Source organism: Epinephelus moara, chromosome 6, assembly GCF_006386435.1.
Source record: "Epinephelus moara isolate mb chromosome 6, YSFRI_EMoa_1.0, whole genome shotgun sequence".
Classification (NCBI taxonomy): domain Eukaryota; kingdom Metazoa; phylum Chordata; class Actinopteri; order Perciformes; family Serranidae; genus Epinephelus; species Epinephelus moara.
Window position 1 is genome coordinate 27,287,031 of NC_065511.1, and position 14,265 is coordinate 27,301,295.

Here is a 14,265-nt window from a genome sequence, read left to right on the forward strand (position 1 = left end):
ACAAATAAATTCTTTAAAAATCCTACAATGTGATTTCCTGGATTTTTTTTTTCATTTTGTCTCTCATAGTTGAAGTGTACCTCTGATGAAAATTACAGACCTCTCTCATCTTTCTAAGTAGGAGAACTTGCAAAATCAGTGGCTGACTAAATACTTTTTTGCCCCACTGTATGTGCTTAAGTGCTTGCATAAGTGCTTGAGCCTCACTACAGTGTTCCTTTACATGTGCATTTTAATCAGTCTGTTGTGCCTAACCTGTGTAAATAAACTGCAGTTCAGGAATTATCAACAGACCATGGTCTTATGATGGAGACGTTTGTGTTTTTGTTATTTGTCTTATTTAAATGACAATATGCCAGTATTAACTTCTACGGTAAGAATTATGACACTATCACTCTATCATTCCTGCTGCAGAAACGCAGATCAGATAGCCAAAACACTCTGGGTCTTGAAGACCTGACCTCGAAACGCATCCACGGCTACAGCTTGGGCGGCGGTCTTTACGGGGACTTGCCTCCCACCAGTCATGAGAACCAGCCAACAGGAGCTCCAGGAGGTGCTGCCATGCAGGGAGGGCTTCCTCTGCCCTTCCCCAATCCAGCACCAGAGGTGGACCTGGCCCCAGAGGCTCCCCAGCCCCCTGTTACACTCAACCCTACCCCTGTCACAGCCCCTTATCTACCAGAGACCCACAACGAGCCACGCAAAAAGAAGTATGCCAAAGAAGCTTGGCCGGGCAAGAAACCCACCCCGTCACTACTCATCTAACCAGTTTGATAAAGCTGCTGACTCTCAGGTTACCAGCAGATACATCAGGGACTGTGACCTGGCAGAGGTGGAGTCGTTCACTTCTCAATCTTTTTTTTTGGTTGTGTTACTCATCACCATCCTAAAAAGGCACCGCGTTTCCATGTGGTCTGTCACAAGATATCATTTACACATTGCCTAGTCTTTTGATAAGTTGGCCAGCAAACAGCAGAAGCTTGTTGATTTCCAACAAACATTTGAGCGTCACAGTGGCAGTTACATACGTTTGTCTGTGAATGACAGGCTACATGGATATGATGGGTCATGAGTTATGTTTTTGATGTTTTGGATGTGATGTCAGATTTTTTTTTTTTTTTTACTAAACACGTTTCAACATTTTTTTTCACTCCTTAAGTGTTTTGATAATTCTGTTAAAGAAATGGCAAAAAAGTACTTTTATATAAAATATATTATTGTGAGCAGTCAGGTAAGTCTCAGAATCCAGACATAAGGTCAGTTCCTATCAAAACACAGGGCTGCTTTTCCGTTTGAAAACCTATTGACATAATGTGAAACATTTCCATTATGTGTATTAGACCAATGTGACATCAACTGAAGTGTAAACAAGCCACTAGATGGTGACTTGTGCACAAAGGTCAGAGTTTTCAGTGAGGTTTGGCTGCAGACTTGCAGGTATAATTGTTTACGGCCTGTCGGTCCAGCCTTAACATTGTCCAGAATCTATATGTGGCACCCGGTGAAGGTGGTGCTGCAAGCTTCGTATTATTCTTTTGGATTCTTGTTTTCTACGTCCGGAGTTAATTGAACTGTTGTTAAGTAGTAACAGAATATAGCAGAATTCGTATGGCAGCACAGGAACAAATACCAATTTCGCTGCAACATTAAAAAGGTAGTAAAACAGAAAAGATCGGATTTAGTATGTTTTAATGGTCATCTAGTGTGTTAACATTAATTCACATGCAGCAGAGCACAGTGCAGTTTATACAGTATTCTGTTTATATTTAGTTTGCCCTGAACTGACTTGAGACATAGGAACTGTGTTTTTGAACAGCAGCATAAAATCATAGTTAGCCGTGTCAAACATGCAATGAACAGGTACACTATGTAATTGGTTTATACAGTGTACTGCAAATGGAAAGATCCCATGAAATGGTATTCTTAATTTTTAAGGTGCATATTTGTTTTTATTCACAGGTAGAGAGGTGACAGGAAATGAATGAATGAATGAATGAAAATGAATATTGTGGTCACAGTATACAGTACGCATCTTAACCACAATGCCATCAAGATGCCTCTTTGTACACCCTTTTGGTGGAGCCTGTAGGCAGGACATTAGACTGTAAGGTATCAGTCCTACTGTAAACAAAGAAGCTACTATTTAGTAGTAAGTTGGACTTAGGTACAGCGTGAGGTTACCACTAAAGATGAGCTGTTTTCTTGGAAATTTAAGCAGCCATTTCATGGGATCTTTAAGTAAGTGAAAGCTCAGAGATCAGAATTACGCATTAGACGAGGTGTTTCACTTTTACAAACTGTGCTGGTGACTTTTTGTCCTTGTGGGAGTGTGGATTTTGTAATCATATGACTGTAAATAAAAAATGAATTACTTTTGACTCATAACTCTCTGCAGTGTTTTCAGCTGTAATTAAATAATGTCGCATTGCATTTGCTCAGATAGTAACTGCCTGTATTCCAAATTTATATCTAATTAAACATCCTCTGAAGGAAAGTAATTTGATGGTTTATAGGCAAACGGCATTCACTGACACTAAAGGTGATCCAGTGTGTTTAGACCCCATTGTATTGTATGGAACCATGTTGCTGCCATGCCAGGGGAAAAAAAGGATCAGTATCAGGTAATGAAAGCTTGAAAGATTTTGTTACAACAAGATACCATCAAGTTATCACGTCATACAAACTTAACATGTCACAACAAGAAACTTTGCTTATAATAAATTTCTATTTAGAACAGTATACTATTTATGTGATTTGATTAAGGTCTTCATGCTTGGGTTCATGGTGGATGATAGTGTGTTAAGTATTCAGTATAGGATTTGAGTTGGGGGTTGAAAAAATGCAACCAAATACTTATTCATTCATTCATTCATTCAAACCTTTATTTATGACTCGGAAAAAATCAATTGAGAGAGACCCTTATTTTCAATGATGGTGAGCATTAACAAAGACATTAACAATCACTAAGCAAACAAAGAACCATCGTGCATACCAGCTAAAACAGAAATGAAATTCAAAACAATAAATAATTGCTTAACGTAAAAATACAGGGTGATAAATATGTTAAGGTGTAGATGTATAGTTGAAAACATTGATACTCAATTAAAACAAGGTCAGAAATAAGGCATTTAATCAGCCATAAGGGTGGCAGTGTCCAAGTCTAAGGTCTTTTGCAGATTATTCCATGTATAAGGAGCACTGTAAGAGAATGACATTCTTCTGTTAAGTTCCGATTTCGGCAGTGTGAAGCAACAACCTACTCTGTGAATGAGTATCAAGATTATGGGAGGCCAGAGTTAAAAGAAATGAAATATATCAAAGCTTTATAAATGAACAAATACCAATGCTGTTCCTGCCTCACAGCCAAATGTGTCCAGCCAACCTTTTGGTAAAGGTGACAGTGATGGGTGCTGTAGGAATCACATGTTAGGAATCTCAGGGCTGAGTGGTGGACAACATCCAGTGTAGATATCCATAATATCACCACTGGGGCCAGAAAAGGGGGTCAGTGTCCCCTCCACTTTCTGTGCGCACCAGAAGACACTGTGGTGAACCAAGTGGTGTGGCCAGATCACAGTCAAATGCACGCTGCCAAATGTGTCTGGAGCGTGCCAAATACACCTTTGGTAATTCCACAATCAGGCTCCCTTGGTGCACCTGTGGCGCACTTGGACATTGGGTGGGATCAGAAAGAAGGCAATATTATGAGTAGATAAATTAAAAGCTGCAACAATCATGGCTTATTACCTCCAATACTTTCACCCCATTTAATCACAGGTCTCTCCTCGTTATGACCCACAGACAGATTTGGAACCCTGAAGGGACAAAATGATCCTAAAATACAAGTACAACTTAATTTTAGCAACTAATTTCTCCAAAAACATATTCAGCCACTAAATAAAACACTGCACAGTTGATCTTTTCTTAATTACCTGTATGAGATTTTATAGTGATAAAGTTTTTTTTAGGATATTAGAAATGAAAATATTTTAACTCTTCACAAAGTTATTTTACTGATTAATGTATTTTCCAGATTTATAGCATTTCCTACAGAAATTTCCCTTTACTCTTGTGGGTCTACAGATTTGATTTTGATGTAGACGCCATTGAGTGAGCGAAGCACCATTCTTGGTATTATCTTGGGTTTCTGAGTGGGGTCCTCGATCAGCTGGTACCTCCTCAGTGTCAGGGCTGTCGCCACTTTCAGCTCATTCATGGCAAAGTTCTGCCCAATGCAATTTCTGAGGGAGGAAAACAGCAAAAGTGTGTGAGGTATATGATGATTAAGACAATGCTTTTAAGCAATAAAATTAGAAGACAGCAGCATGTTAGAGTTGCGATATCTCATCGTCTAAACTCAGAAGGAAAAAACAAGGGTTGTTTTATGATTAAAAAAATCAAATCAACAGTCAGTACCATAATTATTATTGTTGTTGAATGTGGACTGACATTAAGTTTGACAAAAAGATACAGTGATAGTCCTGCAGTAACTAGGTCTGTACCAAATGGTCTGAAGCTCCATTCATCATTAAGTTTGAACTTGGAATCTTTTTGCAGCTAAAGATTAGGCTACACTAATATTATTACTATTATATTATTTGTAGAATTAGATTCCAGTGCAAAAGTGAAGTTAATTTAATCCAATTAATTACTTAATTCTAATTGAGGATTTTATGCAAGGATTTTTTTTGGAATGACGACATAAAAATGATGACAGCAGCGTGGGCGTGGCTTCAGGGCCATGCAGATGCTGATTAAACTAATATCACAACCAAACTCTTGATTACTTCCCCAAAGTCAACAAGCACAGGCAGATAGCCTACAGGTACAGCACCACTCTGCTGATGCAACTCAAATTGGTAGGTTTGCTATTGATGGTGAGTAGCTGTAGACTTTGAACCTCCCTCTCTAGATCTTAGTGAGCCTGTCACACGATGTCAGGTGAGGACAAACCTTGGCCCTGCAGAGAAGGGAATGAATGCATGAGGCGACCTCTTGGAAGCATTCTCTGGTAGGAAACGCAGTGGGTCAAAGACCTGTGTTAACACAAGATAGAAAAAACAAATGCCAGTAAATCCCACATTTTCTTAAGACCCCAGTGTTTAATAGGATCTTTTGGTTTCTGACTACTTTTGCATCGTTGAACATGCACCAACACTGACCCAGGAACATGTTGCTGTACCTGAGGAAGGTTAATCTTTGATTCTATTAATCATGTACGCCATGTAGTGAGTGGGTGACAGGTGAGCTTTCATATCAAAAACATCTGCTTCGAATAAAAACATCTTGACTTACATCAGGGTTTTCCCAGACAGTTGCATTTCTGTGAATCCCAAACACATGTATTGAAATATTGGAACCTAAAAATGAGAGAAAAAAAATGTATATGGGTCTGAATTGTGCAGTGACTGTACAACAAGGTGGATACATAGAAACAGACCAACATTTAATAAACATCAGTATGTGACACAGTATTGTAAAGATACTACTACCATTAAAATCATGTAGGTTAAAGGGTTTATATGTGTTATGTTGTGCAGGACTGACTTGATAAAACAAAACTTAGGTCGGATCAACCTGGCTTTGAGTGTTTGAATTCTTACTTCACATTGGTTGCACACAGTCTGGTAAAGAATCTCCCTAGTCATTCAAAACAAGTTAATCAGGGTTGGGTTAAAGTTCCCTCTTCGTACCCATCTTGAGTTAGCTCATTTTTTACAACTGAACTGGCTTCCTATCAATAAAAGGGTCATAAAAATCCAGTTGGGACTTTCACTTACATTTTTTTATAATGAAGTCTCCAAATATCTGTCCAACTACTTTAATCTCTGCATCTCCAAATCTATCTACCTATCTATCTATGGGGTAAAGTTTATTATATACTCAACAGTATGCTGTCTTACGCAAGCGTATTGCATTCACTTGACAAATAAAAAAAGCCCTGTTTTTCTGAATATTTTTTTCTGTTTTTCAAAGCCCTGTTTTTCTGAATATTTTTTTCTGTTTTTCGGAGTAATTTATTTATTTTTCTGTTTTATGGTGTATTATTTTCTGTTTTTCTGAGTAATTTTTTTCTGTTTTTCGTGGTAGTTTTTTCTGTTTTTTGTGGTAGATTTTTTTCCTGAACTAATTACGTGCCTTACCCTTATTGATCCCGTAGTTGAAATTGTCTAGGAGCAGGATGTAAAATACACCCATGAGCAGGAGTCACCATGGTTGCAGGGGTCACTTGCATGCAGGTACCACGAAAAACAGGGAAAAAATTACTCCGAAAAACAGAAAATATTACTCAGAAAAACAAGGAAAAAATTACTCTGAAAAACAGAAAAATAAATAAATTACTCCGAAAAACAGAAAAAATTATTCAGAAAAACAGGGCTTTTTTTTAATTTGTCAAGTGAATGCAATACGCTTTCGTACTGTCTTATCTAAATGAACTTTCCAAAAACATTAAGAACAAACCTTCTGGTATAGTCCTTCCATCAGGAAAGGTCACTGCTTTCGTGGTCTTTCTGGACATAATCGGTACAGGAGGGTAAAGGCGAAGGGATTCTTTTATGCACATTGTAGTGTATGGAATTTTACTGAGATCCTCCCTTAAAACAAGACAAATCCAAATTACTTGTAAATACTCTCAGGAAAAAAGGGGCAAGCTTAAAGCTCACCTAATCCAGCTGTTGTGATACAGAGCGACACTGACTTGCATTGCACCTTGGGTTTCAACAGGTAAATTACCACTCCATGGTGTCCTTGCCATCCAAGGCTTGAATGATCTCCTCCCTGCACATCTTCTGGTGTTCTGGGTGGCAGGCCAGACAGTAGAGGATGAAAGACAGGCCACTGGCTGTGGTGTCATGGCCCTCAAACATAAAGGTGTCCACTTCTGCTCGTATGTCTTCATCTGATAAACCCTGCTGGTTCTCATCCTGAAGATGATGAATAAGATATAAATAGAAAAATGCAAAAAACTAATAGGAACAGTCGCTCTCTTGTATATTTGTAAAGCACTTATGTTACTGTACAATAAAACTATAATAAAATAGCAAAAAAAACAAAAAAAACAAAAAAAAGATAAAAGATGTTGGGGCCCATCTTAGACCTGGCACACTGTCATTGCTAATTGACATTTTCACAGCCAGCGTGTTCAAGTAGAAAATGTACTTGTGCCCATTTGTGAACTCATGGGCCCATAGGTCTTAAATTTAGGCGAGGTCAGGCACATTGTTGGCATTTTGCTATTTTGAGGCAGCAGAAAGTGATTGCCCTATTAACCAACAAAACCTGGTCTTAAGGGCCGTTTCATAGTCGACGCAGCAACGCGAGCAACGCACTTCCTTTCATAGTCAACACATTGAACGCAAGCAACAAAGGCAACACTTGAAATGCAATACATCGCTCATGCAATAGGGGGTAGCAGTCACCTGTACATTACGGCTAGCTAGTACTGTTGTAGCTAGCAAGTACTGCTATTTTATTTGAGTGCAGGGCACCAGAACTGTCATATAAATGGGGTTGTACCCGTATGAGTTTGCAAAGTTTTTCCCCCTCACCCACCATATTTCATACCTGCTTCTTCTGTGAATAACATAAAGTGGTTAATTGCAAGTACGTCACTTGCATTATCACCCCCACTGGCAACGCATGGTATTACACGCATTGCTGCGTATCAAAAAATGGACAACACATTTTGAGACACAAGCACGCATCATGGCGGCCAATGCGTCTCGATGCGTCCCAATGCGTTCGCGTATGTGTGCCTTTGCATCGACTATGAAACAGCCCTAAGTCAGAATGGTGCAGTATTTTCCTGCTATTTAAAGGGGACGTTATTCAGATAGTAAAATGCGTCTACATAGGCTGGTTCAAAATATGAGTAAACTCTGCTTGTTACACACATAGGGGTGCACGGATAAGTTGAGGGTAGGTGAAATGATACATCATTAATCAGGGAAATATTAATTACATTCACTAAAGTCTAAACATAACAGAGGGTGGAGCTGCAGAGCTGCTTTCCAACTCCCCATTATGAGAGGCACTGCGTGGAGCAGTGTGACTTCATTGATTATTTCAGAAGCTTAAAGTTTGGTTCTGTTTGTCAAGTTTATAACTACAGTTTTGAGTTTTATTGCTTAAATCTATCTGCTGCAGTAACATTACTGCTCTGACTGCATTACTCTGCAAATAGCAGTGCACCAGGTGCAGGAACACCTGCAGGGAATTGGAGATGACACTGATTGGTTGAAATCATGTTACCCCAAACCTATGATTAACTAAGAGATTAAACACAACCCCTTGGCCCCTTGCACCTTACTTTGTGCCCAGATTATGTGCCTTTTACCTAGCAAGAGTGGAGCTGGATGCAATCTGAATGCACTTGCGCCATGCACTTTAGACCATGCACTGTAGATAATTTAAATGGGGTCCAATGGCTGTCAGGTAAGTGTTGAGTATTGGAATTTCTGGACATAGCAGGTCCGCTCCCTCACCAAGTCAAAGGTGAAGTTAGGCACTCAAGTGTGTCTGAACAGAGGAGATTCATTAACTTATCATTATGTATTTTTGTGTAGGAATCAGCAGTGACCAACACCTGAGTTACACAGATGTTATTGGGTAACTTATTGTGTCTTACTATGAATAACTGCAGAACAATAGTTGATGGAAATAAGTTACAGTTTCTGAAAGTTTACCAACATGTAGATGGAAACATGCCTATGGTCAGTCTACTGATAGCCTGGAATGACTTAAGGTCATGGTGCTAAAGGCACTTCTCTAGTTAATGTTGCACCTTAAGACAAGTTCATCTTAGGTCGTTGAAGTCTTATTCTACCTCCACAGTGAATGATATTTAACAAAAGAATATCAAGCTGGTGGAACACTACATGAATCATAAGGATGTTTACAGAAAGCAGAAGCTTTGTAGCCAACATTTTCCCGTATTGTCTTATTTATATAAAAAGAAGGTTGCTGCTCAAGAGTGTCTCTTGGACATTACGCCAAATTATCTCCTTTTAATCTTTTTTTTATATAGACGTTTATAATGTCATTGTATTTACTGTCTTTATGATACATGTTTGTGTGGTTGTCCTTATTGTCATATGTATAGTGTGCTGTTTTAAACCCTGGCTGCACAGTTACTTTGAACTCAAAGTGCTGAATGCCTTGATGGCTGTATATCTGTTTGCTGTTTGATTGCTGCTACTTGAAGGCTGTTTATGCTTTAAATGTGTTATTACTGTTATTCTTGCTACTTTTAAGTTATTTTTTCTATAAAAGGACTTTTTCACTTTATGTTTTGACAGTTTGTACACAACTGCAGTCTATTCACTGATAGGCCCTGGCACACTAAACACAATGGCCGGCCTTTGGTCAGTGTTGGGCCGTCGGTAAGTGTCTGTCACTCTGGTTTTTGCAGTGTGTCCCACACTGTCGGCCCTCGATGGGTTTTATGGGATGATTCAGCATACTGAATTGGTGACAGAGATGTCAGAGCCCGTTGGTGAATAAAATTACTCTGCTGGCAGTTTATCTCAGTGCATGAGAAGAAAAACAAAGTGAGATTATTTTTCTTAATCATTGAGCTCTTTAACAGAAACAATTCGCGATAGCTTATGTTATAATCAGCTCAGTAAATGTCCTTTGTGTTTTTTAACATTACGTTGTGTTGTTAATATACTAACTGGCTAATTAGCTTCTTGAATCCATCCTGACGGTCTTCTGGTTTCCCTTTTTGAATGATGAATACAGACCACCACTGCATGCTGCTTTGAAGAGCTATTACCTCTTATGCAGGTGCAGAACCAATGCCCTAGTTGGCTGTTGGCTGTAGTCTCTGCAGTTAGTTCAGGTGCAACTTTCTGGCTGAGACACAGGCGACAGAACACAACACAGCACTCAGCCAAGTTCTTTGTTGTCGGTTTGGTGTGCCCGGGCCTTAAATGTTTGTGACTTGTTACCATTGTCACAACAATGAGCAAAAGTGAGAATGTCTAACTCCATAAATCAGTAAACTGAATCTGAAATCACACAACATACTCTTGCTAAGAGAAGGATGTCCAGAAAGTCCAAGTTTCTTTTGGTCTGTATGCGTTCCAGCTCCTTCTCCTCCTTTAGTTCTTCTTTCCTCTTTATTATGACCACCTCTTCAAAACACAAGATCAACCATACCCATAGTTTAGTGTATAATGCACACTGATCAAATTCAGTTTAACTGATAGTAGCAATAGTTTCATATTGTCATTAATCAAAGTATGTGTGAAGATCTTACCTGTATGATCATGAGCCACTCTGCATGCTTTTCTGTATCTGAAACCATGTGGGCTGAAGTAGAAAATCAGGTCATTGTGGTATGGAAACGTCCTTCCACGCAGGTTAATCAGATCACTGAGCTCATAAACTGCCTTGATGTATGCATTACTTCCACTGAAATGAGAACATAGGCAAACATTGAAAACTCAGTTTCCCACACACATAATTCAGACAGCTGAAGCTTTAAACTACTAAAAAACACAGATCTGAAAAAAATTGTATAGACTCACCTCTCATTCTGACAGTTGCTGCTGTAGCTGAAAGCACACTTTAAGATGGTGTCCAGTGTCATAAGGCTCACATGTTCAGCACACTTTAAGATGGTGTCCAGTGTCATAAGGCTCACATGTTCGAACAATTCAAAGGACTTGCTTGTGTTTGCATAACTTTCCCATTTGTCCTGACAACAGAGAGAACAGAGGTGACATCTCTGCAGGAGATGGAAAAACTCAATCAACTTTGACACAATATTTGTCATCTAGACGGCCTAAAAGCCTTTTTGTTCTTAACATTACTTCACCATTATGGTCTTTGATTACTCACTGTAATTGTGATTCACATGTCTAAACTGTCATATACATACCAACATTGTTTCAGCACAGTCTGCCATCAGGTTAGTGTATGGTTTCAAAACATCATAATGGAAACCTGGGGTCAAGAGCCTTCTGTTCCGAAACCACTTTTGACCCTTTGACACCAATAAACCTTTACCTGAAGACAGACAATATGTGTGTCAGTCAGTAAAACATCTCTGTAATAAGACAAAATATGTTGTAGGAGAAGGACAAATCAGTCTTACCAATCCAAGACGTCACAAACCTATATATCAAATCAGTTTTTTGCTCTGTTTTGAAACAAACAAAAAAAAAAATCTGTTACATTGACTTGTGGTCGTAAAAATGGAGCCAATGTTCCTGCAGGAGATTATAAAAAGCACTAATTTGACTACAATTGCTCACACACCTGTTGTTGCCATTGTGGTTTTCACATAGTCTGGATGTTGAATGCTAAGGAAACAAACAAAGGGACCAAACCACACTGGGAACGCGTCAGAGTACTGCCTCCCCCATTCCACAAACTGGACCAATTCTGTCTCATTTCGTTTAAGCTGAAATTAATTAAAACATGGTGAGGTCAACCACGTTTCATTCCTGTAGCTGGGGAAGACAATTTGTTATCAACTGAACTGATGTTTACTAACTGCACGAGTGCAGTATTACTTAAATCATCTAGTTAAGTAAAAGTAGAGATCACTAGATCATTAGTATTTATTTTATTATTTGTTTTCACTGTACAGCACTTAGAAAATGCAGAATGACTACGGCTCCAACCGGCTTAAACTTTGATTAAGTGCTGGAAGCATCAATGGAACCAAAAAGAGACATCACTTTCAACATCAAAGTGGACTGATCTGACAGTTCCTCAGATTTCATTCAAGGTCAGCATGCAAGTCAATTTTTGACTCAAGAGCAAAGGCTTTTCCTCACTGGCCCACTGTAAAGTCACTCAGTGAATTTTAAATCTGTTAAGAGATACAGACTGTAAAGCTAACTCAATATGCCATGTAAGAATCGCATGAACTTTAAAAAGGCCAACATTTTAACCCCTGGGAATATTTTCAAAGTGCACAGTTCATCTATTTAACTCAAGTTGTTATTGACTTTTTTCCTGCAAAATGAAACAAACTCAGTAGCCCACATAAGCCTATAGGCTACATGGAGCATATGATAACCACATTGAGCTGAAAGGTACCGCAGAAATAAAGACTGGGGAGACACCTAAATTCCATATATCAATCATTTTGGCCTGTGAACATATAATTTTACGAAGAGTAAATACTCTTATACTCTGACAAAAAACAGTGAGATCATAGATCTAACATAGTGTGCTGAAATATATTCTATTACTGTTAGCTTTGTAATTTTGTTTTGAAAGGTGCTATAAAAATAAAGTTATCATTACTGTTATATAACAGCTACACAAAGTTGCACATTACTGAGCATTGGTGAATGAATTACCAAGTTAAAATGTCCAAAAAGCCAGTGTGCCGGTGGTCCTGGAAAATCTTCAGTGCCTCGAAGCGCATGTCTTCTTTGGAGGTACAAGATGGTTATTTTGTAGACGACAGCAACAAGACAAAGTAGAGCAAACAAGTGATGCATATGAGGCCAGCCCAGTTGATTCACCAAAGCCTCAGCTGAATCCATCTCGGGTGAGTCTGTGCGTCGCTGGAGTCAAAACTCTGAACACAACTGAAGGTGACTTCAGGCTCGTTGGAGATGAACTGCACCTCGTCTGAACAGTGGACGGGATGAGGCTGCAGCATCAGGGGGCGGTGACAAAAACACACGGTCAAATCAGTTTCCAGAATCCGAAACGTTCACATCCTGTTTGATGTGATTCAGATTTATAAAAATGTTATCACACCCATGTATCAGTTTGTTCCAGTCTCCAAATGTTTTAATTATGAAAGAGTAGCCGATTAAAAAGATTGCTGTTGTACATAAATCAGCTGAGCAGACCTGTCACCCTCAAATAGACCACATAAATACATTAAGAACATTAAACCAACAGTTAAACACAGAGGAAAGATAGATAGACATAGTCAGATGTAGTCAGGGCTTCACATCTGTACAGCTGTTTTCAGAATTCTCACATCCCAATACCACAAGTCTTGCTGTTGCTGAATACTTAATAATTAAAACAGTCCAGTGTTAACAGACTTGCTAGCAATGGTTTACATACTAACTACGGTTTATGCTCTGTAGTCTACACTTGATATGTGCAATAATGTAAATTCTGCCATTCAGCTAATCTATTTATGATTATAGCTTGCTTCTATTCTTTACTGCTTACAATCAGTCACTCGGGTGCAATATCAGTATTGTTAAACTGTGCAACATCTATATTTCCATCGGTCAATAATGTGAAATCAAATCAGCCATTCAGTCTGTCTCTATTATACTCTGCTTATTTTTGATGCTTCCGTATTATATTGCTTTGTGTTTTTTGTACTGTTTGCTTGTTATACTGCTCTTTGTTTTGTACAGTTTACTTATTTTACGTACGTACATATTGCTTTGTATTTTATTTTTTGCTACTGATGCTTCCTGTTCACACTATCCCTTTGCTGCTGTAATGTTGCAAATTTGCCCGCTGTGGGGCGAATATTGGATTATCTTATTTTATCTTAATTTGAATGTAGTAAATCTCTCTGACTACTAAGAGTCACCATAAGTCACACATGTATTATATTAACAGAATAAACCTTCATACCAGACAGTTAAAATCAAGCTCTCTCCAATTCAACAAAAACTACTTGTTTATATCAAACGTCATATTGCTAAATCAACATCTAAACCAATCAGCTGATAGATTATGAGAGCCAGGCATTTCCCGTAATGCTGTGAGTCCTGCAGTCGGTGGAGAGCAACTGCAGCACCTGACTGTAAAAACTGGGGCCGCCTCAAACTGGTGAGGATATTGTTGTCCACTTGTGCATGATGTCAGAGCATGTCGGGATGTAGTCAGACACAAATCTAACTGGTATGCATTGTGCAGGACTGGCTCATCTCAGATGTACGGAAGCATATTGCTGCCACATCGGAGAAAAAAAACAAGTATAGTATAAGTATAATGTAATAACATTACATGTTTCTTGTTAAGATGTTTTTCAAGTTTTTACAAGATATTTTCATGTTATTACGTCATACACACTTATCACTTTATTACAAGAAACTTTTCTTGCTGTAACAATATACTTTTATTTTGTTATAACGTGAAATATTTCAAATTATAACATGACAGCATATTGTTTTAATGAGAAACTAATGTTCAAATGAGGAAACAGTGTAGGAGAACGACTAAATGGAGGACCTTTGTTCCTTGTCTGTCGGTACTGTCAGGAGTCAGTTCAGGAAGTACCCAAATGCAGACATCCAGAAAAACATCCAAAAC

General features: G+C 38.6%; 2 protein-coding genes across 6 annotated transcripts in view; one reads left to right on the forward strand and one right to left on the reverse strand.

Moving 5' to 3' along the window:
* The window catches only part of ppp1r8b (protein phosphatase 1, regulatory subunit 8b), an 8,318-nt gene extending 4,434 nt beyond the window's left edge, over nucleotides 1–3,884 (forward strand). Inside the window, exon 7 of the mRNA XM_050047047.1 lies at nucleotides 415–3,884. Within this exon, the coding sequence (XP_049903004.1) occupies nucleotides 415–768 (354 nt within the window). The 3' untranslated portion in view covers nucleotides 769–3,884. The remainder of the gene's footprint in view (nucleotides 1–414) is intronic.
* Nucleotides 2,857–14,265, reverse strand: part of LOC126391973 (cytochrome P450 4A12A) — a 62,788-nt gene continuing 51,379 nt past the window's right edge. For 2 of the 5 annotated variants that reach the window (XM_050047034.1, XM_050047033.1), the window contains 8 exons: nucleotides 10,539–10,708; nucleotides 10,268–10,422; nucleotides 10,036–10,142; nucleotides 6,739–6,929; nucleotides 6,466–6,599; nucleotides 5,299–5,363; nucleotides 4,957–5,039; nucleotides 2,857–4,244 (listed from right to left, as the gene is read on the reverse strand). In XM_050047034.1, coding sequence (XP_049902991.1) covers nucleotides 4,067–4,244; nucleotides 4,957–5,039; nucleotides 5,299–5,363; nucleotides 6,466–6,599; nucleotides 6,739–6,929; nucleotides 10,036–10,142; nucleotides 10,268–10,422; nucleotides 10,539–10,708 — 1,083 coding nt within the window. In that variant the 3' untranslated portion in view covers nucleotides 2,857–4,066. Of the gene's footprint in view, nucleotides 4,245–4,956; nucleotides 5,040–5,298; nucleotides 5,364–6,465; nucleotides 6,600–6,738; nucleotides 6,930–10,035; nucleotides 10,143–10,267; nucleotides 10,423–10,538; nucleotides 10,709–10,891; nucleotides 11,020–11,107; nucleotides 11,153–11,271; nucleotides 11,417–12,326; nucleotides 12,602–14,265 lie in introns of those variants that run through there. The other 3 variants (XM_050047042.1, XM_050047040.1, XM_050047035.1) reach the window with 2 other exon arrangements.